The sequence below is a fragment of the Melanerpes formicivorus genome, unplaced genomic scaffold (assembly GCF_026170545.1).
Source record: "Melanerpes formicivorus ecotype bairdi unplaced genomic scaffold, bMelFor1.0.p_v2 SCAF_20, whole genome shotgun sequence".
Classification (NCBI taxonomy): Eukaryota; Metazoa; Chordata; class Aves; order Piciformes; family Picidae; genus Melanerpes; species Melanerpes formicivorus.
In genome coordinates this window covers 819,186-845,275 of record NW_027142372.1, presented here as the reverse complement: position 1 = coordinate 845,275, position 26,090 = coordinate 819,186, and the positions used below count along the sequence as shown (strand labels likewise).

The 26,090-nt window shown below is 40.7% G+C and overlaps 2 protein-coding genes across 2 annotated transcripts in view; one reads left to right on the top strand and one right to left on the bottom strand.

The window, feature by feature from the left end:
- ESRP2 (epithelial splicing regulatory protein 2) overlaps positions 1-5,116 on the bottom strand; it is a 103,688-nt gene extending 98,572 nt beyond the window's left edge. The window contains exon 1 of the mRNA XM_068150473.1: positions 5,017-5,116. The gene's annotated coding sequence lies outside the window, so the exon portion shown is untranslated. The remainder of the gene's footprint in view (positions 1-5,016) is intronic.
- Positions 5,117-5,301: 185 nt separating this feature from the next.
- Positions 5,302-25,871, top strand: PLA2G15 (phospholipase A2 group XV). The gene is made up of 6 exons (XM_068150485.1): positions 5,302-5,505; positions 13,610-13,766; positions 15,754-15,872; positions 17,383-17,481; positions 17,901-18,125; positions 21,749-25,871. The coding sequence occupies exons 1-6, from the start codon at positions 5,367-5,369 to the stop codon at positions 22,258-22,260; spliced, it is 1,251 nt and encodes a 416-aa protein (XP_068006586.1). The 5' UTR covers positions 5,302-5,366; the 3' UTR covers positions 22,261-25,871.
- Positions 25,872-26,090: the final 219 nt, after the last annotated feature.

Below are 26,090 nucleotides of genomic sequence, written 5' to 3'. Positions count from 1 at the left end.
CCAACCCCACCTGGCTACAACCTGCCTTCAGGTAGCTGTAGACAGCAATAAGGTCTCCCCTGAGCCTTCTCTCCTCCAGGCTAAGCAACCCCAGCTCCCTCAGCCTCTCCTCACAGGGATGTGCTCCAAACCCCTCCCCAGCTTTGTTGACCTTCTCTGGACACCTTCCAGCAACTCAACATCTTTCCTAAACTGAGGGGCCCAGAACTGGACACAGGACTCAAGGTGTGGCCTAACCAGTGCAAGTACAGGGGCAGAATGACCTCTCTGCTCCTGCTGGCCACAATGTTCATGATACAGGCCAGGATGCCATTGGTCATCTTGGCTACCTGGGCACACTGTTGGCTCATGTTCAGCCTACTATTGGCCAGTACCCCCAGGTCCCTTTCTGCCTGGTCTGGTGTTCTACATAATGGCTCCTTTTGTGCTGTTCTGAATGCAAACTTGATGGAATCAGACTACTTATAGCAAACTAAAACTGCCTTCCTAAGTTCCTTATGCCTCTGCATATGTCAAGTTTTATCAATGCATTGGTTTATGGAGGTTTCTGGGTAGGCCTGACAACTTCTCACCAGGCTATTCCCTCCTGGTCTTGGACACGAGTTCAGAATTGTGCAGATGAAAATAACCTACTAAAGCTGAATACTTGGGCTGGTTTGTGATGCTTGGTGGTTGGAAGGAAAGAAATGTCACATATCTGTATTACAACACTTTCCAAAGACAAAGAGAATTTTGGGGAATCCAAGAAGAGATGTCATACTGATGTCTGCAGGAAAAAAACTGAATGGACAGCAGATGCTATCTATACGCTCAGTCACAAGATGGTGAAAGCAAACCACTGCAAATTGACCCAGATGTCACTCTTTGTATACACAATAGTAAACATTAAATCTTTTGCCTCCTTTCTCGTTAAAGAGGCTTCTGCAAGTGTCTGTATTTCACAGTTCTCGTGTTCATGAAGGCCGATTTATGGTTCTCAGGAATAATTTGTGTTGGTGCAAACTCAGAAATAAAATTAGGATAGCTGGTAAAATCTTGTGAGGTGATAAAGTTAAGACAGCATGTTTCTGAAAGATATGACTGAAGATGATTGTTAAACTTTTAAAAACTTGTTAAATCCCCAAGTGAACCACAGTAATAACAGGGAATGTGCTGACACGGGCTTCTGCCTACAGAGATCTGTGCCATCCCAGGTTGCCTTTACATCTTTGAAATGTGCTGGTTTTATACCAGTATGTCTAGCTCAGTACAATTGTGTTTTGGGGTCATTTGAGCTGATATAAACACTACTTAAAAGGCAAGGACCAGAAGCAAGCAGAATTCTGTGCAATCAAATAAAAGATATTTAAGTAAATATCAGGTTTCTGTAAGGTTTGTTTCTTTCAAATAATCAGTGAGCAAACTCACATTCAATTCATGGTTCAAGTTGCCAGTGTAAGCCCTCAGGGAGTCTTAAGTAAAGATAATGCTACTGATATTCTAGTTTCTGGTGTTTAATACAGTTTATTTCTGGGAATGTTTTTTGAAAGAAATAAAGAATATTTTCTTACAAGACTGATTATGCACATTAAACAAAATCTCCACAGGGGTAATAAACTGGAGAATGGATCTGATTTTTTTCTCATATGCAAGTGAAGAAGGTGCAGTATGGCTTTCATCAGTAGTTTCAACTGTAACAACTTCCTTTTTTATTCCTAGCCAGCTTTTGGATACAAAACATGTGAAGGCAGTAGTATATAGAATGTACTTTGTATAATAAGGTTCCTGGCATTTCACTGGCAGTTTAGACTTGTAGTTACAGAAAGAACTGTTGAGGCTGGAGGAGACCTTTGAGATCACATCCAAATGCTTGCCTAGACCTTGCAATCCCACCACTCATTGCTAAATGATTACCACTAAACCATGCCCCTAATCACCAAGCACCACATTCATGTGTCTTCTAAATACCTCCAGGGATGGTGACTCTACCACCTCCCTGGACAGACTGATCCAATGCTTGACGAAGCAGCATTGAGGAAGAAGTGAAGAAATTTTTCCTAATACCCAGCCTGAACCTCCCTTGGCACAACTTAAGGCTGTTGGTTCTGTTATTCCTTACATTTGCCTTGGAAGATGACTGGTAGAATTCTGTCATGTGTCTACAAGTGGTTGTGTTCCCAAATTGCTGTTAATCTACAAATGCCCTGCTGTCAAGTCATTCTTTGTGGAGAGCTGGATTGCTCCTCTAACAAAAGAGCACTTAGAAACAGCTACAGTGACTCAATTAAGAGCACTCTATCATCAACTGTAACTCAATGCTAAGGGACTCTTCAGTGTGTGAAGTTTCCCGTGTTTGTTGGTGTGACAGTAGGACCAGACAATGTGAAAATAGAAATTTGCTGTGTATATTTAAACAACCTTACAAAAAGTTTAATTAACATTTTCACAGAATCACAGCATGGTGGAGGTCGGAAGGAATCTCTGGAGATCATCTAGTCCAATCCACCTGCTAATACAGGCTTGCCTAGATCAGGCTGCACAGGTCCAGGAAGGCTTCGAGTCTTCACAGAAGGAAACTGCATAATCTCTCTGGGCAGCCTACTCCAGTGCTACAGCACCCTCACAGGAAATAAACATTTCCTTAAGTTCAAGTGAAACCTCCTGTGTTCTAGTTGGTACCTGCTGCCCTTGTCCTACAATTTGCCACCACTGAAAAGAGCCCAGCCTCATCCTCATAATTCCCACCCTTTAGTTAATTGATCAGCATTGATCAGATCTCAGTCTGTTCTTTCCCAGGCTAAAGAGCCCCAGGTGTCTCAGTCTCTCCTCATAAGAGAACCTGAATGGTCCTGATGTCCCAAAAGCTGACAACAAAAGAAATAACTCACTATAACAACTATTTGATTCATCAGCAGAAAAGGAGAGATAGCAATTATGTGCTTAGCAGACTTTCCCTGGAGAAGAGTAAGATGGCAAGGTTTTAGTGAGGTGTGAAGATATTCCCAGCTGTCAGAACAGCACAGATATTGATAAAAGAAGTATTAAGATTAGTTTCAACTGAGTATGGAACTGTTTCTATGTGATAACTTTAGTAGAACCAATAAGGCAATGGTAACAAAAAATTAGATATGATAATCAAGGACACAAATAAGTGCAGTCAAACTGGTAAAGGCTGACAAATGTAGTGTTTACATCCAGCCTGTGCTCTGAGAGGCCTACAGCAGAAATGCCTTATCAGCAGAAGGTCTGCCTTCCAGTAACAGGAGGATAGCAACAAGTTCACAGCAAGTCATATGGCCATTCCTATTTTTTGTCAGCTTAGCAGGAGGATACTAAAACAGGGAACAAAGACAACAGGCAGTGAGCTTGCCCAAAAGTTACAGAGGGTGAAATAAAAAAAAAAACACCCACCCAACAAAACACCAAAACAAAACCACCACCAAAAAAACATCAAAAACAAACCAGAATAGCTCACTCCTGAAAGGCATAGAAGGTATGACTATAAACTGCTTTGATACTGCCCTAAGGAACTCAAGAGATGTTGTGAGGACTTGACAGCTGCCATTCCTTGGACATGTGTGTTTCAGGGCTTTTGAGTATAGAGACATGAGAGAATAACTGTGAGTGACTGAAATCAATTGCCTTTAAATATGATTTTATCCTTCCTTAAGGTCCTTTGCTGCATTTTGTAGCATTTAATTCCTGTACCAGAATCAGTGTTGCAATCAAGTCAGTCATACTTGCATACCTGGTAGTTTTAGTAGGAGGTCATTTCAAGTCAAGGCTTGCATGATGACTAAGCACCTGTCCTTGGAACAGGCCTTTGGGTTTATTGGATGTTGACACCTTTCCACTCTTAAATATACAAGGTGTTGGCAGTTTCCTTGAAAAAGGCATTCCAGATTTAGACCTAGTCTTAGCTTCCTTGATTGCATTTTTCTTCCTCTGCCTTATTTCAGGAAGATGTGTTCTCCTCCTTCCATGTCAATGCCAAGCCACCTCCATCATTTTCTAAACTCCTGTCAATAGGCTGTTCTCTGCCTTCATGTACAGATCTTTTTGACAAGATCTTTCTGCAAGAATTACAAATATTAAATGCTAAAGTCAGTGAGGCAACCATAGCTTCAGTTTGTACTTTAAAGTGCATATAGCCAATAGGAGCAACCAGTAGTTTTCTATTTGTCTCTCACTCCCATGTCTTTCTTTGTAATAGTGTTCATGCTGTGTATTAATCATTCAAGGTAGGAATATTTCTGAAATTTAGCAGACACATGGAGGGATGTAGGGAGCTGTGATACTTAGTTGCAAAGTAACTCTATCAGAAATAGCTTGGCCCTGAAGGTAAATTGGTAACATGGCTAGCAGGAATAAATATGTGAACCTAAGGAACCTTGTCTTGCTCATCAGCACAACCCAAACTGATGAGGAGAGGTGATGACATTGGTTCCAAGCTTCTGTTTCTGTGGATACCCTTGATCAGTCCCCATTCCCAGCCAGACACCAACCAATGTGTACTCCAAACTGAGCACGTAACTCCTACTAACTGGTACTGCTGAGGCACAAAGGCTTATACCTCTCCTGGTTTTCAATTATGCTAATTACAAGTTTACCTGTTCTTGTTACATGCTTGAAGTTCTAATGGTTTTTTTTTCGGTATTGCCAAACGCCAGACCTCAGTGACGCTCTGTACCAATTCGCTGCCACATTAGTCAGGCACTGCCTGAAGCACAGCTGGGCCACTATCTTTTACAGTAGACGCCCAGCCCCTTGACTATGCAATACTAAAATTCCTGGCTTTTCCAAGTATTTGTGGTTTTCCTTAAACCATTCTGACAGTGACACCTATAGGTACCTATTTTTACGCATAAATTTTGCGGGAAAGCCCCTCAATTTACTTTTAGAAAACATCATCAGGATCCTGCAACCGTAGATGCAGCCCTGTGCGACAGACGAACTCACCCCTCTCCGAATGCCTCCTGACAGCGGGGACCTGAGGCCCCAGAACAGCCCTGTGGGGTGCCCTCCCTACCTACCTACCTGTCCGCTTTGCCTCACACGGCCTGGGCCGGGACAGGACCGCGGCAGCCGAGGCCATCACCCAGTAAGGTTTTTGCGCGGCGGGTCACGGAGCGGGGCCGCCTAAGGGAACGCAGGTTCCCCACGACGCCGCCTGAGGAGAGACGGCGCGAGCAGCCCGCCCACAGCTCGCGCTCTCCACGATCGGCTGCTGAGGCCTGCGGGGGCGGGGCGGACCCTGCTGTCGGCCAGGTGGGCGGAGCGGGGCGGGCCCTTTTCTGGCCGTGCCGGGCGGCGGGTCCGCACTCTGGCGGCGGCCGCGGCGCGTCCGGCGCGGGGTGGCTCCTGGCTTAGGGTTATGCACTGGGGTGATGGTCTCGCCGGCTGGTGCTAGGCTTCTCCCGCACCGGGGAGGGAGCCCCTTCCTCAGTCTCCTCCTCCTGCTGTTGCTCTGCCCCGGCGGTGGGTGCCTGCCGCGCCGCCGGTCCGCGGGGCCGCCCGTGGTCTTGGGTAAGAGCTGGGGGGGAAGCGGCTCGTGCGTCTGGCGCTGTGGACCCTGGTGGATCCCGCTGTCTCTGTTGTCGCACTCTGGTCAGGGAGGCGGAGAGAGGCCTGGGGGCGCTGCCCGGGTGCGCGCCCCGCCCGGCCGCTGCCCGCGGTCTCCAGGGCGTCTCGCTAAGCGACCCCGCTCTATGACAGCCCCGGTTGCTGCGCTACCGTGGTCTCCCGGAATTGGGCACGGAGCGGTTTCTCCCTAACAGTGTCCCGGCGTTGTAGCCCGTCCCTGGCCCGGCTGCTACAGCGACAAACGCAGGCCTGAGTCGAGGTGGCCGGGCTGGGGGCAGAGGGGGTGGGCAGCTCATCTCATATGGGGGCACGGCCATGCTGGGAATGCTTGTCGGCGGGTGCGGGGGAAAAAGGCAAGCATCACTTCGAAACGTTAACAGCTCACTAACCAACCCAGACCCTCGCTTTTCGAGTCTTCACTCCATATGGACCTTTCATAACAGAGGTTGGAGTTAGTGAGGGCTACAGCAGTCAAAGGACTAGCATTTAACAAAGAACAGGCTTATTTTCATTACACAACATGGAAAATTAATATTGGTTATTGTATCACTTGTTGGCACACGATAGTATGACACGAAAGTATTCATATTATAGCTGCTAAGTAATGTGTGTTAAATGCTTTCTGTATCAATTGATAAGAATTGTAAGTAAATTTTAAATATTTTACTAGGCTGTGTACTGAAATCACAATTCCTCAGCATTCCAATGCATTAAATGCATTTGGTGATATTCATGTCAGCAGTCAGTCCTGTGAATGTACTTAGTATGCTATATGTTCTTATTATGCAATTAACCTTGACAGTGAAGTGGGAAGAAAAAGAAAAACTGGGGATGATAGAAAAAGGATGGTGAGTGGCATCCTATTCAGTTGAAGCTCCATTTGTTTATAGTGGTTTAGGCTCTGCTGTTGACTGTCTTACTACTGTTACAAGCTTCTGACTTGAAAGGATAAAGGCTACACAAGAACACTTTTAAAGCTGCTGTGTGTCTGGAGGGTCATCATGTATAAATTCCCAGTTCTGAATAGGTGGCTGAACCAGCTGGGAGGATGTAGACTTGCAAAGAGCAACTGCAGAAGGATGTCCGAAGAGGCTGATGTTAAACCATGAACAAAAGTTCTTTAAGTTCTGCCTGAAGGTTAGAAACAATCTTCTATCCTGTCCCTCTGCCCTGTGATGCTGGGCTTTAGCAGGAAGCTTTAGCACTTGTTCCAGTGCAAGCTTCTTGATGACAAAGGTAATAGTGTCTTAGTTGCTGATCTAATATTTAACTCTAGCTATGAAGGAATCAAAGAAGATTTAGAAACAGTTGGGATAAAGGGATACTTACTGTGGGAGCTTGGACAAATTACTGATGAATCTATTGTAAGTATGGATGGTCCCTAAGGATGCTTTTAACCATGGCTGACCTATAGGTTATTTTCTTAAAAGATGTTCTAGGAAATACCATGTGGCCAAGCACATGTTCATCACTGAGTGCCTTAACACACAGACACTGTTGCTGTGTATTTTCATCAATGACTGTAGAACTTTTGTCTCACCACTCTAGCCAGTGTCCAAATTTTAAAGTCTGCCGTGTTCTGCTGCCCAGTCCTGACCTGCCCTGAAAGTGAAGATTCAGTGGGATTTAGAATCCATAATTTTTTTTTCTGGGTTGTCTGTGAAAGTAGATGCTCTTAGGGAGTGATTAGCTGTAATTTCCTATTGTAAAATACCATGGGTTTTGATGTACAGAAGCAATTGTTGCTGTAAAAACACCTGCACTAAGAGCTTAGCTTCAATTAGCCATGACATGGGTAGTGAAGGTCAAACAAATAAAGGAGAGGATGGGGTGACTGTCGGTCATTCACTGGTTTTGTATGAAGTGTTCTCATCTTGATTCTGGTTAACTTTTCATGACCTTTTCTTCACCCTTCTTGCAGATATGACATGTTAAGATAAGCTTTTCAGGAACACCTGTGATGAGGATGGTAGAAGGGTATAAGAGAATGACTTATAGAAGCATTCTGAGTGCTAGCTTCACACAGGTGTTGGGGAGAGGGGACAAAACCCACATTGCACTGGAGTCACAACTACAAAAGGAGACTGTAAGGTGTATGCAGGGCTGCATTATACAGACCTCTACAAGTCCGAGGTGGTTTTGAAGCCCAGACAAGAAGGGGATACAGAGCTGATACTCCTGATTTATCAGGCTGGCATCTAGTCCCTTGCTTCTTCATATGTGTTCAGTTTTTCAAGTACGTTTTTATCTTGTAGTAAATGTGGTCTTGTGACATAAGTGTTCACTTGTGGTGTTTGGAAGTCAAAACCCTTAAGTAGAAAGGGGAGTTAACAAGTTTAGTCTTACTCTGTGCATGCAAGTTGGTCATCTGATCTTAAAAAATAAAGAAGGAATATTGTCAATATAATGATCGCTTCATAAATGTTTTAGACCAGTGATGGTCACAAGACTCAGTGTAACTTGCTCTCAAATTGTCACATAAAGGCCCCACTTGCAGTTTGCAAGCTGTGCTTGCACAAGTAATGGAGGAGGAAGTAGAATGGTACAGTTTGCAAGTATGGGGCATTGATTATATATGGATAACTGTTCTGCTCCCGAGGTACTAACACAAACACTGCTTCTAGGAACCTCAAATCTCAAAAGGGTTGAGCTGCTTAAACGCACCCTTGTAACTATTGGCTGTAGTTGTGGTAGCAACAGATCTGGGATTTGTGGAGCTCCCTAACTGGCTCAGGTGAAGTATGGGTCTGTGAAACAGCTAAACCAATTGAATAGCTCATTAGCACTCCCCACTGCCCTGCTTGCCCTGTGCCTGCTTATTGCCACTTAAATTAGCCATTTACTGTCCTGCTAAAGCATGAGAAAATTAGCCTGCTGTGCAAGAAGTGATTAATTTTGTGGTTGAATTATCTTAATGGAGGAGCAGAATGAGGAACATGGAAGCCAATAGCAACACCCTTTGGCTTAGGCTATTTTTTAAGATCTGTGCATCATCAAATGGTGCTTTAGTAGCAGGAGCCACTATGCCAGAAGATCATGTTTGCACCTACTGAGGGAGCAAGACTGGGGGCCAAACTAATGTGGGCAGTAACTGACAGTAAAATGTTGCAGTACTACTGCTCAGCTTTCCCAGAGATGTAAATAAAGCATCAAATGGTATTCCTATAATAGTGGCACTGGAGATGAGGTACATGAGGTGAGAATCAAAACATTATTTGTGAAGTCCTGCCTGAAGGCTTGATATTAAAGAGACAGTGCTCATTAAAATGTAAGGTGATTGTCCTGGAGTTCCTCTCAAGCCTATTTTTGGGGAAAAGGGACTACTTAAGGTGCTGCACTGATTTCCTTTTTGTCAGAGTTTTCTGTCCATCCAGGACAATATATTCACACAGGAACATCTCATGGGAGAACTAGGATAACTTACTGAATTTCTCTGCTCTACTGACAATACTCAACATATATTCTGAGCAAGTACTTCTGGGTATCTGCTTCATGTTTACACACAATTATGATATTTTTTTGCAAGTCTCAGTTTGATTATATATTCAACATGCTTGTCTTTTAATGTTTCCAGTAAGAATTTTTGTTTCATTTTGTGGCTGTTCTTCCTTTTCACATACAGCCCATCAATAATCACTGTGTGCTACCTCATGTCTTATCAATTTCTGGAAGGTGATAACCTGTCCTTACAAGATCAGCAGTAGATTCATGGAACTCTTTACCTTTTAAAGCTGACTCAACGCAATTACTATATCAATGTTCTGATACCGTACGCAAACAACTTGTTAGGCTCTTGGCTAAAGTTTTCTAGAAAGACATCTAAATGAAGCTTGTTAATAATTCACTTACATGCAAACGAGGTTTGTCTGAATTCCTGCTGACTGCTACTTGAGGGGTGTATGTTTGTATGGTCAGCTGGCTAGATGTCAGGAGTGATTTAAATGTTTGTGCCTCATGTGATCTGAGGTATCTAGAAGTATCATGTGAGATGTTGTTTGCTTTCTTGTTCCTAATTTTGTGCATGAGCCTTTACCGTGGCAGTCTGTGAGCCACTTCCAGACATTCTCCTTATAGAGAACTGTGTTCAGAGTTTAAAATGAATTTTCCAGGAAATATGGCTCATTCTGAAAGATGGCAAAAAGATGAGTTATTTGAGGATATGACACTAGGTAAAACGTTAGAATAGTTGGGATATATCCAGAGGTATTTGCATTTCAAATAGAAATAGTAAAAATGTATTAATGGATGGTCTCTCTGCCACACAAGCAACAGGTTTTCTTTCCCCCTCAATTTAGGATATAGGTACTACTTTCTGTTTGTTTGGTGTTAATGAAATTTAAGATCCCTCTATTTATGGCTCTTGTTGAATGTCCTTTTCTCTGTTTCCTGAGCAGTATTAAGGTGATTTACTGTCCAGGGTAAAACTTGCTTATTACCTTTGTATCAGTCATTAAGACTTAAAGATACTGATAGGCCATGTATCCTAAAGAGGGCTGTAATAGTTTGCAGATTTGGAAAAGTCTGCAACCTCTTTTAGCCTCTTAGATCAATTAGTAAATGTGCTTCCCATAAAGCTTAATCAGATTAGATCAGATCCAAGGAGATATGCTAGTTGTGGCAGGGCAATTGAGATAAGAAAACAGCAAAGGATACTACCGTATCAGCAGTGATTTGGGCTCATTGAGGTATTGGAATGAGTTCTGCATTGAATTACTAACTGTGAAAAATGGGAATATGCTAGAACAAACAGATCATCAATATGATGAAAATGCTTTTTTCTGCTGAATATGAAATTTTTATTTCCAAACATAGCAGTTCAAAAGCCAATACATGTATTGCACAACTGCAGGCTAGGGAAGTTGGGGTGCTGCTTGAGGTCTTTTCTTGGACATCCCATTTTAACTAGTGCTGATTTTGCAGAACTTACTTGCCCATTTCATACATTTATGGGGTCGGTTTGGAGGCTTCAAAAAGTAAGAATTTCCTACAATGCTTCCAGCAAAAAAGGCTTAGAAACTACAGAAATTGATAGATGAGAACATGAGAAGAAAAAGTGCTTTTGGATTACTCTGGCTATAGATGCTTTCTGTTTGTGCTCTGAAAGCAAAGACTAATGTGTTTGTTGTGGGTTTTTGTGGGTTTTCTTTGCTACTGCTTTCCAATTCCATCACAAAACTCAAAAAGGTATGTCCTTATCCTACAGAAATCTTCAGATATTTTTTTTTAACCTGTTACTTATCAAAAAGCCACTAAGTAGATTTCCAGCTGAAGTGTAAATCATTAACACTGTTAAATTGTGTGGGGAGAGGACTGAAGAGCTTGCATATTTCTTTCCTCATCAAAATGAGCCTTTTTTTTTTTTCTTTCCTTATGGTTTCTTCATGAACCCTTTTCAGCCTGAGGATGATACTTCAGAAATTAAAACATGAGTTGTGAATTACAGTGACTAGCAGTTTCACTGTTAATATGGCAATATAAACCTGAAAATAATCTGTGTTTTTGCAAATCCCTACTTCACAAACAAACAAGCATCACACCTGGATATGAGACTTATTTTTGAGCGCCAGGATTTGAATCTTGGCACAGGTGGGATTTGCCCCTTATCTACTGTTTAGAGTTGAATAAATTTACCACTTATTCAACTTGTTCCTTGTCATCCTTTGAGTAAAAATTACTGTGATTGTTTTTCCATCATCTGCTCTAAATTGGACAGAGGAGTTCAGCCTCTGTGCTGAAGACGTTCAAGGATTAAAATACCTTCACCACATTGAACCTGAATTTAATCTAAGATCACACCGTTAAGTTCCGACTGAGACTTTGTACCGTTTGCTTTCAGTATTGTTGTTGATAAATATATCTTGATGATAAACTTCAGTTGTTAGTCTTCCCACACTGAGAGGCAGTGCTTACAAATACTGAAGTGCTGCTTGGAAGCCTCAGGAAGTTCTTAAAGCTGATACTTCAGATGTTTGTCTTGGTCTTTGAAAGCTATCTTTGCTGGGAGATTCCAGGGTAACAAGAGTGGCAGTCTTCACTTAGTTTTGCACAGAAACTAATGTAACCTGAACCTGTTCTGCCCTTGCTGAAACTGGCCAGCCATGAATGATTGATATAAATAGAATTATGTTCTGTTCATTTTCTAATTATAAGCACTGATGTAGCACAGGCATGAGACTGTGGAACAAGCTGTTGTAGTTCTCTAAGAAATTACTAAGCAGTATTTTGTGAGGTTCCAAGACTGAACTTCAGTAAACTCTTTCTAGGAGGTGCTGCAATACTATAATCTCCTTCACTATGTTTTTCAGTATGAGAGTCCTTGAAATATGACCTAGAGTAACCTGTGCTCAGCTACTGGGACTTTTACTGTTTCACTTGATGCAGATATAAAACCACAAAAAACCTGTTGAGAAAGTGAGAACAGTTAATAAAGAAGTCCTGATGTATACCTGTTGTAGTGGGGCACAACTTGTGGTAGTTAAAGGATATAAGTGGTTGTCCAGGTCTATAGTCTGAAGTTCTGTCCTTTTTTATCTCTCCAGTGTTTCTCTGAAAGCTGTTCAGTGAAATTGTGTTCCACTAAGAGATATGTTCTCTTTCTTTAAACCATTGCTAAAGATCAGTGTTCTATAGAACTTAACTCATTTAATTAAAAAAGCCTATAAGAAGGATGGAGAGTGACTGCTTACAAAGTGATAGGACAAGGGGCAATGGCTTCAAAATAGGGAAGAGCAGATTTAGATTGGATGTTAGGAACAGGTTCTTTACTATGAGAGTGGTGGAACAGGTTGCCCAGAGAGGTAGTTGGGACCCCATCCCTGGAGATATTCCAAGTGAGGCTCAACAGAGCTCTAGACAGACTGATTTAGTTGAGGATGCCCCTGGTGACTGCAGAGAGGGTTGGACTAGATGACCTTTGGAGGTCTCTTCCAACCCAGACCATTCTAGGATTCTATGATTAAATTTACTGAAGTGAGGGGAATAAAAATTGTATGGGTAGGTCTACATTAAAAAACTTCAAACATTGTTGGGTAATAGGATTCAGTTATGCACAACTCAAAAAGGTATGGGGGGTGTGGTGCTCAAGAAGGTGGAGGCAAACCTTAAGAAGTGCTTAACTCTAAGATTTTTCTAACACAGAGAAACTTTTCAATAACTGAAGTATCTTTGCCTTTCTGGTTCTTGAGGAAAAATGATTAAGCAGAATGACAGAATGTAAGAAGTTTCTCTGGAAAGCTGCTGATGATTTTTTTCCCCATTAAGTTCTAATTCAGAAATAATATTCTTGTTTCCATTTAATGCTTAAAAGGAATAAAGGAAAATAAAACTTCATCAAAGGATTGCCAGCATTTAGTATATGCCTTAAGAACAGTGCTCTTCAGCGAAAAGTACAAATACAAGACCCTTCTCTTCCACTGTTACTGATGTATTGTGTCAAGAACCCCAAGGAAAACCGAAACTCATTGCATCCAAACCTGAATGTAAATGATATGAAATTACATATTTGGTTTATTCTGCTAGACAACTAAATATTGTGTAGTAAAAGTGAAGGCAGAGGTAAAGTTAAAATAAAGCCCCCAGAAATGGAGCAGCTTTTGCTTTTCACATTTTTCTTTTCAATATTTCAATTGATAGCTTGCAGGCAGCTGTTTAAAGAGAACAAAAACTTGTGTGCAGTTCTTATACTGTATAGAAAAAGTTCTTCCAGAAAGATTTGTTTTGCAGTTTAAAACACAGGTAACTTTGATTACAGCTGAGACCAGATATTTTTCATATCCATGGCCTAATATGACCTGTTCCTATATAGTCTGCTCTTTGCTAGTTCCTAACTTCATGAGTTATTGGTCCAGAATTATTCTGCATGGTGAGACTCCAAATTGTTTTCTGTGAAAAATGTGTAGTACTTTGTTCTGGCATAGTATTTCTTATCCAGTTAAACTTAATGGTATGTCTGGATGTAGTGATATAAAGGCTATGGTATTAAGACATGTATATGATAATATAAAATGTTGTACACTTAATTTTTTATGTCTCTCTTTATATCTTTCAGTTCCCGGGGACTTGGGTAATCAGTTGGAAGCAAAGTTAGATAAGCCATCGGTGGTGCATTATCTCTGTTCTAAGAAGACAGACAGTTATTTTACACTCTGGCTGAATTTGGAATTGCTTCTGCCTGTCATCATTGACTGCTGGATTGATAATATCAGGTAAGACCAGAAATGCTGTTCTTTGCAGTTATCTCCTTCCCTTAGATTGACAAATTTTGTACCTTAAACTTTCTTTTCCAATTCAAGATCAGCGAGAGAAATTACATGGAACTCTGCTGGGACAAGTAATAGGATGAATCAGCAGATATAGCCTTGTCATATCTGAGGCTCATCACTCATCTCTTAGTTCCTTGTACTTATTTTCTGACCAGTTACCCAGTGTTGGTTTGGGCACTTACTAAACAGTTCTGTAGGCTTATCTAAAGCAGAAGACTTTCTGTTTCTTTGAGGCAAGGGGGAAGGAGGTACATTGGGCAGCTCAGATGGTACAGGCAAGGAGAAATGTCATCTTGGATGTTTCCTGGCATTGAGTGATTATAGACTGGTCTCATGGGTAGCTGAGGCACATAAGGTCCTTCAGGGACAGTCTGGAGTCTCTTTCCAGAATTATTTTGGTTTATAAGCCTTAAGTCTTGTTCTATGCCTTACAGACTAGAGATATTTTTGGTGTGTGAAGATTTACATGAATATCAGTTCAGTTTCTAAAATTCCTGCTAGGGGTAAAAGCTTGCATTCAGAAATAACAATTGTATTGATATGGTATTAAAATGACATAAACAAACCCCCAACAACAGCAGTTAAAAGATCCATATTCTTTGTATCTCAAGTTGATTTGAGAAGTTTATACAAAACACTCAACATCTGTTTGTTTCCTGAGGTACCAATTGTTATTAGTCAAGAGATAAAGTACTCCTTTATGTTGGTAAAGGTGTTCTAGTTAAACAGAAATGAACTCTCCGTCTGGAATTTTCTGGTATCTGATTCTACAGCTATGTTATCTCCTACTGCCACATTCTTATGTTCTTCACAACTTTGCTCCATGATCACAGTATCACCAAGGTTGGAAGAGACCTCAAAGATCATTGAGTCCAACCTGTCACCACAGACCTCCTGACTTGACCATGGCACCAAGTGCCACGTCCAATCCCCTCTTGAACACCTCCAGGGATGGTGACTCCACCACCTCCCTGATCAGCCCGTTCCAATGACGAATGACTCTCTCAGTGAAGAACTTCCTCCTCACCTCAAGCCCAAACTACCCCTGCCACAGCTTGAGACTGTGTCCTCTTGTTCTGGTGCTGATTGCTAGAGAGAAGAGACCGACCCCTTCCTGGCTACTGACCCCTTCAAGGTAGTTGTAGAGAGCAATGAGGTCTCCCCTGAGTCTCCTCTTTTCCAGGCTAAACAATCCCAGCTCTCTCAGCCTCTCATAGGGCTTGAGCTCAAGGCCTCTCAACAGCCTTGTTGCCCTTCTCAGGACACATTCAAGTGCCTCGATGTCCTCCCTAAATTGAGGGGCCCAGCACTGGACACAGGACTCAAGGTGTGGCCTAACTAGTGCTGAGTACAGGGCACAATGACTTCCCCGCTCCTGCTGGCCACACTATTCCTAATGCAGGCCAGGATGTCGTTGGCCTTCTTGGCCACCTGGGCACACTGCTGGCTCATGTTTAGGCAGCTGTCAATCAGCACCCCCAGGTCCCTCTCTGTTTGGCAGCTCTCCAGCCACTCCAACCCCAGCCTGTAGCTCTGCATGGGGTTGCTGTGGCCAAAGTGCAGCGCCTGGCACTTGGATTTGTTGAATACCATCAATGTGGCTTTGTGCAAAGTGAAATGATACATAGCTATAGAAGTTAGCTTATTTTCTGAAGCTGAAATTCAGACACCATTTTCAGTTCTGTAGAGAAGCTCTGATTCTGCATACAAAGCGTTAAACTAATTAAAATAATTGTTTGCATTGTATAACCTCTTAGCCATTAGAGCACTCTTGTCCTGTCTGCCTGTGTGGTTTCTTTTAACCTTCTGGGTAATAGCACTTGAAGTTCTTGTTACTGCACTCAATGTAGACCCAATGTAGCTGAGAGTTGTCGTGTGTCAATATGACATGTTTCATGTTTTTCTTTCTTTTTTTTTCCCTCCTTCCCAGGCTGGTCTATAATAGAACACGAAAGATTACAGAGCCACCAGATGGAGTGGATATCAGAGTCCCAGGTTTTGGGCAGACGTTTTCTTTGGAGTTCCTTGACCCGAGTAAAAGGAGTGTTGGTATGTACAAGCTCTCCAAAGTGCTTCCACGCTTGTAGGATTGTTTCAGCTACTGAAATGTGATTTCAAATTACAGCTCTGTTCAGAAATGGATTTTTTTTTTTTTAATATACATAGATTTGGTGGTAGGGTAGCACATGGCTCATTTTGCTTTAAAGCCTTTTCATTGCATTGTGCATTGTCTGTTGTTTGGTGTGATAGATTGAGACAAGAAGATTCCATGTTATTCAATATTGTGCCAAATGTAAGGTTTCTGGATGCAATTTCAGGAGGTGCTTTGAATACAGGCACCTTTGGAAGATGAGATGGGTTGAGTAGAAAATTCTGTGACTGAAGCTTTACAAGCAAAACCAAACCAAAAGCATTTCAGCATGCTTCTGAGCAAAATGTTCTTTAGTCTTAGGAATGAATTTGTGCTGGGGGGATAGGGCACCACACTGTGTAGCTCCCTGTCATTTGTTAGTGTCAGAATAATTATCATTACATTTTGTGCTGCAAAAGATTTCTGCATGAATGTGTTCAAAGGTTTGGGTTTTTTGTTTTGTGTTCATCTTTCAGAAAAGACTAATCTGATAAGCTTTTGTAGTTGTTCACTGTGGCTGAAGACTTAGGTAATTTAAAGCTCAGTACATTACTGATGATTCACATGCTTCATAGGGTGGGTCTCTTTCTTTAGGGAGCAATCTCCAAAAGGGCAGTAATGTGCTTAATGATCTCCACTAGATGACTCTTGCAACTGGAACAGAACCATATTTAAAACTGCCTTTGTTCACTTCAGGGTCTATATAATAAGCATTCAAGACTGAGTGAGGTTCTCAAAACCTCAATATAACTGATACTCAGTAGGATGTTGTGACATTCTTTTTTTTCAGACTGCTAATAGGTATATTTAATTGTGGCAATACTTAAATCCTATGTGTCAAAGCATGTAACGTGTTAACATCTTACAGTATGTAACATCGGCCAGTCTGCAAATGTTTCCCTTCTTTGCTATTAAAGCTCAGTCACTTAAGTCTACTGATAGATGGTTTTGGGGTAGTTTCTTTTGCCCTGGGATACACTGTAAGCGTTTGTTTCCAAGAATAAATGTTAGTGAAGTCCAGGCCAACCTTTATGGATGCATTATATACCCTACCTGAAATTAATTTTCAATCAGCAAAAGCTAACTGTAATGCAGAACTTCCTGAGGTGTATTCTTTACAGTTCAAGAGGAAAACACATTTCTGCTGAGGGAAGTTTGTCTGTTCTGTATATACAGCATCTGACAGATCACAAACCAGTAAGAAGTTTTAATAATGGTATTCTCTCACTTTTGGGGAGCAGTGAGCTCCCCATTCTGTTAATATGCAGTTTTCTAGATTGTTAATGATTAAGACTGCAGTTTCACTGTCTCTATATGGTATCAGAGAGAATGCCTCCAGAACCTGGCTTGCTTTGTGGTAGTGTCTGATGGCTGCTTCTAATGCTAATCTTTTTACTGATCTTTTTCTCTCTTACCTGATATCTACAGGCAGTTACTTTTACATGCTGGTGCAGAGCTTAGTAGACTGGGGCTACAAACGTGATGAAGATGTAAGAGGAGCACCTTATGACTGGCGAAAGGCACCAAGTAAATAACTTACTGTTGTTTGAACAAGATGTTTACCAGTCAGCAAATGATGTTTTGTCTCTTCTCCCATCCCACCACTACAATTATACTTCAACCAAATTTTTACTAGATTTTGGGGCCTGGGTACCCCTGGACCCAGAAGAAATCTCTGGTGTAATTTTCTCTCCCCCCCGCATTGTTGTTTTCTTTTTGAAGAACTTGCTACTTAAGACCTGCTTAAACAGAACAGCAAAAACCCTTCACTAACAAAACTCATTCCCACAATGACATCCACCCCTCTCATTAATACTGGGATTTCAGAGCTCTGCATCATTAATTCCACAGGCAGTTAAAAATACCCCAAACTTCTAAAGAATTCATGAAGTTCTACATTCACAACTAGTAATTTTAACTGTGTAACCTGTGTATGTTTACTTCAGATGAGAATGAAGACTATTTTGTGGCACTTCGCAAGATGATCGAGTTGATGTATGAGCAGTATGGAAGTCCTGTTGTCTTGATTGCCCACAGCATGGGTAATATGTACACCCTCTACTTCCTCAACCATCAGACTCAGGATTGGAAAGACAAGTACATAAAGGATTATGTGTCATTAGGCGCTCCATGGGGAGGAGTGGCTAAAACTCTCCGTGTGCTGGCTTCAGGTAGGTAATTTGGGGCTTTGCATTGTGTTTTCTTTGTGCTACAAGATAGTAACTGGACTGTTAGCTGCAAGACTGGCAGTGAGCTTAAGGTAATATTTTTAAGTGATGGCAACTTGATGTTTCAAGCCCTGTCACTGTACTGTCATTATTTATGTTCATGGGAGTGAACGGAACTTGTTTACACCCCTTAATCAGGAACTGCGTCCCCTTTTGCACTCTCCTAACTGCTTCTCAGAGGATTGCTGTGTCATCTACTGTTTGGTCTGGTGTCTTCTATTTTTGTTACTTCTGCCTCCCCCTTGATTGCTCTCTGTTCAGCATTGCAAAGCTAACAAGGACTCCAGAGCATTCAGTAGTTCCTTTTGATTAAAGATCATACAATGGCTTGAGGTTAGCATTACAGAAAGCTTGTAGAAATGGTAATGAAATGTTGCCTGCAGCACAAATGCCTGACCAGAGATACGACAAGCAAATCTTTGAGATCTTTGGTCTGGCATGCTGGGTAAGCCTGAGACAGGAAAAAAAGATTGAATGAAGCAGCATAACATATTACACTAAGTAACTGCAAATGAGTTGTGGAAAAAATTCACTTATGCCATCATGTGAGTCCATAATTATTAAATATTTTGGCTTTTAATTTGTGGTGTTTCTGGCTCTTGTCTGTTTAGCTCATTTCTGACCTGTTAGCTTTGGATATCAATATCTTCCTAAACAAAGCTGACGTCAGAAACTGGACTTCATCAAAATGCAGAACCCAGGGCAAGTGCCAGCCATGCATAGAAAGATCAAAGTATGCTTTGCTAGGCAAAGGCATTTGATTCTGAATAGGAGTGCACAGCTCAGTTATTAATTAGAAAACTTACACTGGATGTTTGTGTTAAGTTATAAATCTTTAAGTCTATTTCAGTGGCACTAAAAATTAATTGGCCTCTTCTCTCAGGCTTCATCCAACAAGTCTGCATGTTACAGAAATGGCAGGAAAGGAGGACTGTTAATATCGCCATCATAAAATTCCACATGACTACATAAAACTCAAGTCTCAGATTTCTGACGCTTTAAACTCTTGTGCTTTGTACCTTGTTTACAAAGCATCCCATCCAAAATGGGTAGAAATACAAATGCATAATGGTTAGTTACACTTCTACTTAAATGTAGTAATTGCTTAGCCTTTGTCTGTTGTACTGAGCTCTTAAGTTTTAGAGCAGAAATATACAAATTATGTAGGAAGGTTAAATGGGCAGAACAGAAGAACATCAGAGCACTTTAAGTTCCATCTCAGATATCCAGAGTAAATGGCCACCATCATGCATTAACACTTGGATTTCATCAGTCTGTTAGTTTCCAAAGTCAACATTAATGGGGTGTTAGTGTGCAGAAGAATAATTGATTTAAAGAAAAATGCTGCAGGAAAAACAAGGCAAGCTGTGAATGCATTCTTTCTGCTCCCATTCCTCTTTATAGTATGGTACTGGCTAGGGACTTTATGTGAAATCCACAGCTGTGTTATCAAAATGGTAAACAGTACCCTGGTGGAATTATTCTCTCTAGATTTTCTGTGGTGTTTCTTGCTACTTACTCATGTGCTTTGCAAAGATCAACACTTACATAATTACAATTCCAGTACCCATAAAGTGGAAATGCTCTTCTCACTACAGGGAGCAAAGTTTGTAGTGGTTGGTTGGTTTGTTTTGTAAGACTGAGATGCTGGGACTGCCTTCCTTAAACCTAATATTTTGGTCACTGTAATGCCATGAGTGCTGTGCCTGCTGACTTCAGCATGGTATGGGCCATACAGTACTTCTGCACTTCAGAAAAAGAGTATAGGATTTGATAAGTATTTTGTGACAGCTCCATGAGAGAAAGCTGCAACAGTCGGGTTCTGTGTTTGATTATTCTACTGGAAATTTGTACACATTCCATTCATTGTTCAATTGAGAACTCGGGCTTCCTTTGCTGAAAGCTGCCATGTAGCATTCAGTAGCTTAGTGGTGAGTGTGCACAGTTAAGTATTTATACCACACAGATGAAACACTTTTTTTTCAGGGCCTTTGATTCTTGCTGCACTCCTGGGATTTTTGTCTGTTTCAGATAAAATTGCCTCCCAAAGATGGCATTAAAGCCTGTGCTTTAGGTCTCCTTGCTGAAGCAACAGTGCCACCTTATGGATTAGAAAACCAGGCTTTGCTATTTCAGGAGTGGCAGTTTCAGTATTTTAGTTTTTATGGTGTGTTTGACCGGGACACTAGATGCTGTAACCATGCTGGAAAGTCTGATTGGAAGTTGAGCTCAGAAAAGAATTGAGGTGTGCCAGCCAGTGTGACAATGGAAAATAGATCTGATCAGATGGCCACCATGAAAATAAATTCAGGTCTCACTCAGGGTTTGGTTTTAAATACAAAATTCGTTTCTATTTATTAAGTTTTGAGTTTTGTGAGATGCAAGAACAGTGGTAAAAACATGAAGGAATATGCATAAAAATTAAACTTAATCATCTATTAGTTTGAGCTATATTTGGAAGAAACTGCTAAGAAAGCAATGGCTATCAAAACTTGTTCATGTTTTGGTCAGGCACTAATTCTGTATTAAGAGTAAATCTTCAATTTGGTAAAAATGTTTAATTTAATGTTGTGGTTTATTGGATGCCAGGTAATTTAAGCTCTTCATCAATAAATACGTTCAAGCTCTCTAGATTTGTATTGTATTAAGAGAATGTAATGCTTTGGAAAAGCTTGACCAGCTAAAGACATTTCCTAAGTGTAATAGTGATCAGCGGGTCTTTCAAAACTTGTTGGCTTGCTTTACCCTCCTGGCAAAGATGTAGTTTAGGTTACCAAAGGAGCCAGGCAATTAGTGCTACATTAGAAAGAACCTGTGTATGAGAGATGGAATTGCTCATTGAGTGCAGCATTAGCAGAGAGAGTAATAGTTGCTTCTGTTTCCCTATATGACAGCTACCCTTTTAGGTAACTCTTAAAGAGCCTGACATTTTCTTTCAATTGTAGACCAAGTCATGTAGGCTTCATTAGGGAGTGCATGAACTCCTACAACACCATGCCAAATAGCAACAATACCATATAGCAGTTTTTGTATCTCTACTGAAGGAAATACTGCTACTGTGCTTGTTCTAAATGTATGAACATCTTGTTAAGCTTATAAAGCCTCCTCGTGAGTTTTTACATGTGCATGGATAGTAGTATTTACCTGTTCTTTCAGGGATAAAACAAAACAACACATGGTCTAGATAATAAAATCATTGTAAAACACATTTCCAGTAAAGCATCTAAAAGAAAACTTGCATATAATCTAAATAATGCATAATAAAAGCTGATTTCTTACTTGGCTCACATAGGAAATGATTTTCACCTTTTAAAAGGAGCATATTGAAAAGGCAGCATTAGTCTTGGCTTGTCAGCCATTCATTTCTCAACTTGTATTTCAATTTAAGTTCTTAGAAGTTAGTCTGCAGGAGTTAATTACCAAGACAATCATAAATGAGGACAACTTCTCCAGTTGTCACTAAATGAAGGGAATAATCCGCTTGTTGTTGCTGTGAGTGGTAGTAATTGCTGCTGGTAGAGATTCATGCTTTGCTTTGATAATGAAGTTCCCCCCCTTTTTTTTAGGTGACAACAACAGAATACCTGTTATCAGCTCCCTCAAGATCAGAGACCAGCAGAGATCAGCAGTTTCCACAAACTGGATGCTCCCCTACAACTACACATGGCCTCCAGATAAGGTCTTTGTAAGCACACCTACAGCTAACTACACTCTTCGGGATTACCAAAAATTCTACAGGGACATCAATTTTGAAGATGGCTGGCTGATGAGACAGGACACTGAACCCCTGGTCTACCAGATGACACCGCCTGGTGTGCGTATACACTGTCTGTATGGCACCGGCGTGGAAACACCTGACTCCTTCCACTATGAAAGCTTTCCTGACAGAGAGCCCAAGATTCTTTACAGCGATGGGGACGGAACAGTAAACTTGCAGAGTGCCTTGCAGTGTCGGAAGTGGGTGGACAGGCAAAAACAGGAAGTGGTGATGTTTGAGCTTTCAGGAAATGAGCACATTCAAATGCTCTCTAATGATACTACTATCTCTTATGTGAAAAAGCTGCTTTATGGTTTGTAATACCTTGTGTTGAGAGTTATTTTCCTCACCTGTGATGCCTTCCCTTAAATATGGGAAAATGCCTTTTAATCCCTTTATCTGAATTATTTATTTTGAGTTTTGGTTCTTCCTTTTTTTTTTTTAAAAGAAGTTGTTTGGTGTCCTAAATGATCATATGTCTCTTGATTTGTGTTGATGATGCTTCATGGTATTTTCACTTTCTGCAAATTTGGTCAAATATGCATTTTGGTGCCTCTGGTGTTGTGTCCAATATTCATACTGACTGTCATTAAGGGACTGTGCAGCCCCTTGCACATACTGCATAGTATCATAGGTACCTGAGTTCCTTTGCATGGAGTGGGAGGGCTAGGAGGAACTGTGGTTGCAGATGCCCATAAAACAACAGAAGGATAGCAACAATTTATCAACACAGTGAACTTGATCTAGCATATTCTGATCTGCAGGTCCCTGTACCTTGGTATGTAAATATGTGTGTCTTCTAGGTAAGATAGGGAAGAGGTCTGCCTGGTTCTGTACTACCTTTCTTGTGATCCAGCCTTTATTTTATTAGAGCATTTGGAGAAAGAAGGTAGATGTGTGAATTACCTGAAGCTTTGTATTATGTGCATTTTTGGTCTTTCTTTAAGAGAAGGTATTGTTTGCTCATCAACTTCTAGAACCTGTTACATATCATCTGGAGTCTGAGGAATTCTCACCTTGTGCTTTATTTATCAGAGGGAAAGAAGCTAAGCAGTGGCTAGTGCTTGCAATAAGCATAGCTGTGGTGGAGTAGCACATCAATTAAAGCTAACTGAATACTGGCGAACAATCCATACAGTGCAGAACTGCATTTTGGGGTGAAAAATGATCTCTGATAGAGGAAATAGTAATGGATGGGCAGCATTATTACAAAACTGAAAGTAAGCTTTATAGAATGGAATAGGGTATGCAAGCCAGCATAATATTACAGTATGAAGTATAACCTTGTTCTCAGTCAAATACTTAAGCTCCAATCCAGTTACTCACCAAGTAGTGACTAGATCCACATTGTGTTCAGCTGAGAAGAAACTTTAAGTCTAAAACTAACTTTGTGCAGACAAGTTTCATTATTGCTGTTTCAAGAAGCTGGGATACATAGTTCCTTAAATGTTTCTATAAACTGCTGAACATGCAGCTCTGATTTCCTACAGTATTGTTTTACTCAGTGTTTAAAACAAAAATTCAACTCTGAGCTCCACAGAAATGATAGCCTGAAGGCCGCTGTAGTTACAGCCTTGCTGACAGAAGTCCTGTTGGAGAAATAGTTTCACTCAAAGATTCTCTTTTGCTTGCTTTAAAACCAGTCACCCAGTTAAGACTGCACTTAGTTTTCTGAAAACACCATTTTGAATGCTTTCAAAATGCTAGGTCCTCCCAAGAAAAATGTTTTAAGAGTTTCAGAAACTCATCAGAACTATTGAGTATTCATTATGTAAGAAAATGCAGCTGTTTAAATGATAAGATTTTTTTAAACTGTTGTGGTAGCACACATGAAATGTTTGCTGCCATTAAATGTATGAATAAGATGGTTTGAAATAACCAGCTTGAACTCTTGTTACTATAGAATGCAAATATTTTGACACAGGAGAGAGGTTTGGGGCTTTAAGTTTTAATTCAGAAATTATCTGTAAGTCCAGAACAATCTGAGCAGGGTAATGGACAAACTACATTTCTTCCTGGGCTTGAAATTCTGTATGTAGCCTTATTTCCCCCTATGTTTTCCCTGTTATTTTTGTTGAGGGAGCACACATTATACTGATTTTAAAAATGGAATACTTATTTTGTCCTCACTTGCCCAGGAACCTACAGTTCAGCAGCAATATTGCCTAGACTTTCTGGAAGCACTGAGTTGCCCCAAGTCTTTTGGACCTGGTAACTGTTGAAATTAAATAAACAAAACCCCAAAACCAACAAAACAAAGATAAGTCCTTTAGCCAAGTGTTCTATTTTATGCAGGGCTGCCAGCAGGGATAAGCTTCAGGCTTGTGTTCCAAGACTGCTCAATGATGACAAAAGCTCTTCCTGTGGTCTGACTCAATTTTTTAATAAATTGCTGTGCTACTGGTTTAAAACTGAAGAACTGCAGCAAACAGCTTATGATCTGTATTTCTTGCTGAAGTAGAATGCCTGTTACTAAGCACTGGAATGAGTGGAGCTGAAGGCTGTATTGCAAGATACCAACATGGGTAACAAAGGCTGAAACAACAACAAAAAAAGAATGTAGGTAAAGTCTTCTTAACCTGACTTGGTTTCTAAGCTTTGTTTACATCCTTACCCAATAATTGTTAGCATTTTCAGTCTCGTATCAAGCTTCAGAGCATTTCTGATTTGAAGTTCCAAAATACATGATTCCAAAAGACTCTTTTCTTTTTTTATACTGTTTTTAATACTACTTTTTGTGTCTCCCCAATAATATCTTATTCTTTTGTCATTTCTCGTCTCTAAGATCAGTTGACTGAATCTTTAAACCTACAGATCTGTGAATCAGCTTTCCATTAGTAGACCAAGCCTTGAGGTTGTCTGTGTAAGGAATCTTGTAGTCAGCCTAGTAAGATGAAGCCGAAAGCTTTTCAGGGTGCTTTTTGCTTTTTTGTTTGTTTGGGTTTTGTCTCTGTAAAGCCTTGTTGCATGACTGTGGGTGCCCAAGTTCTGTGCTTGCTTTCACACAGTACTTCTGGTGAGACTGATTGGATGTGATGGTTTTGCAGACTATAGTTCTGGTTTATGTCCAGGAGTTGTGATTTCTATTTTTATTTTTTCTACCAAATTATCTTCAGCCTCTTCAGTTTTTGCATATTAGGATGGAGTTCTCACCAAGAAGTGAATGCAGTCAGCAAACTAAAACAGGTCTCTGTACTGCTTCGCCCAGCATGGTGAGAAGTGCTCAGTCACTAGGGTATGTTCCTCTACAAGGCAAGAGTTTTTAGCATTAGTATTACAAGCCTGCCAGAGCCATGTGCACTTGAGCATTCTACATTCTTGAGGAGAGGGGACTGAAAAAATAAATCTTCAAGGGGAGGAGAATGTGACACTTCCTTAAAAGGAGGAACTCAGGTGCTTTGCCACAATGCACAGCTGAAATATTTGAATTTACTGACATATCTTTGTTATACCTGACACACAATCATATCTGTCTTCCCATTACTTCTACTTGGTTTTATTCTTCTAGGATAATTTGAGAAACCAAAAAGTCTTGAGGACCAAATGTGTATCTTGTTTTTGACAAAATGTACAGAAAATGCTGAAGAAGCTTTCACTTGCCATTGTAGTATTTCTGAAGAGGTTCAGAGTCACTATGTGATTCTGTTTAAAAACAGAAGGCTTCAATAACTAGCAATAATTGCAAAGGACTTGCAGACTAAAGGAAGGAATGTTTGGTATTAAGGTAGTTCTTGGAGCACAGTGTGTTCAAAGCCCTCTAAAATTCAGGGAATGTTTGGCAATGACTTTGCTGCTCTACACATAAACAGTATTTCGTATGGAACATTGAGACCTAGCATTTTATATGCTCTTTTTGTGTATGAATGTGTTCAATAGATTTTTGAATATTTTATTGTCAAACTTTGATAACATAATAAAGTTGATCTAATACAGCTTGTGTCCTGTTCTGAATAATGTGTTGTCTCACTACTCAGATGGGGTGTCAACTTGCTGCTTCCCCCTCCCCAGATTCTGGGTGTTTCATTTTCTCACAGTAATTGCTATTTGGTTTGCCTTCAAAGTGCACCTACCATGTTGTTCCCTGTTCTTAAATTTATGGAGATATGGGACTGAGATTTAATTTTTGTTTGCTTCTTTCTTATGGGGGAAAA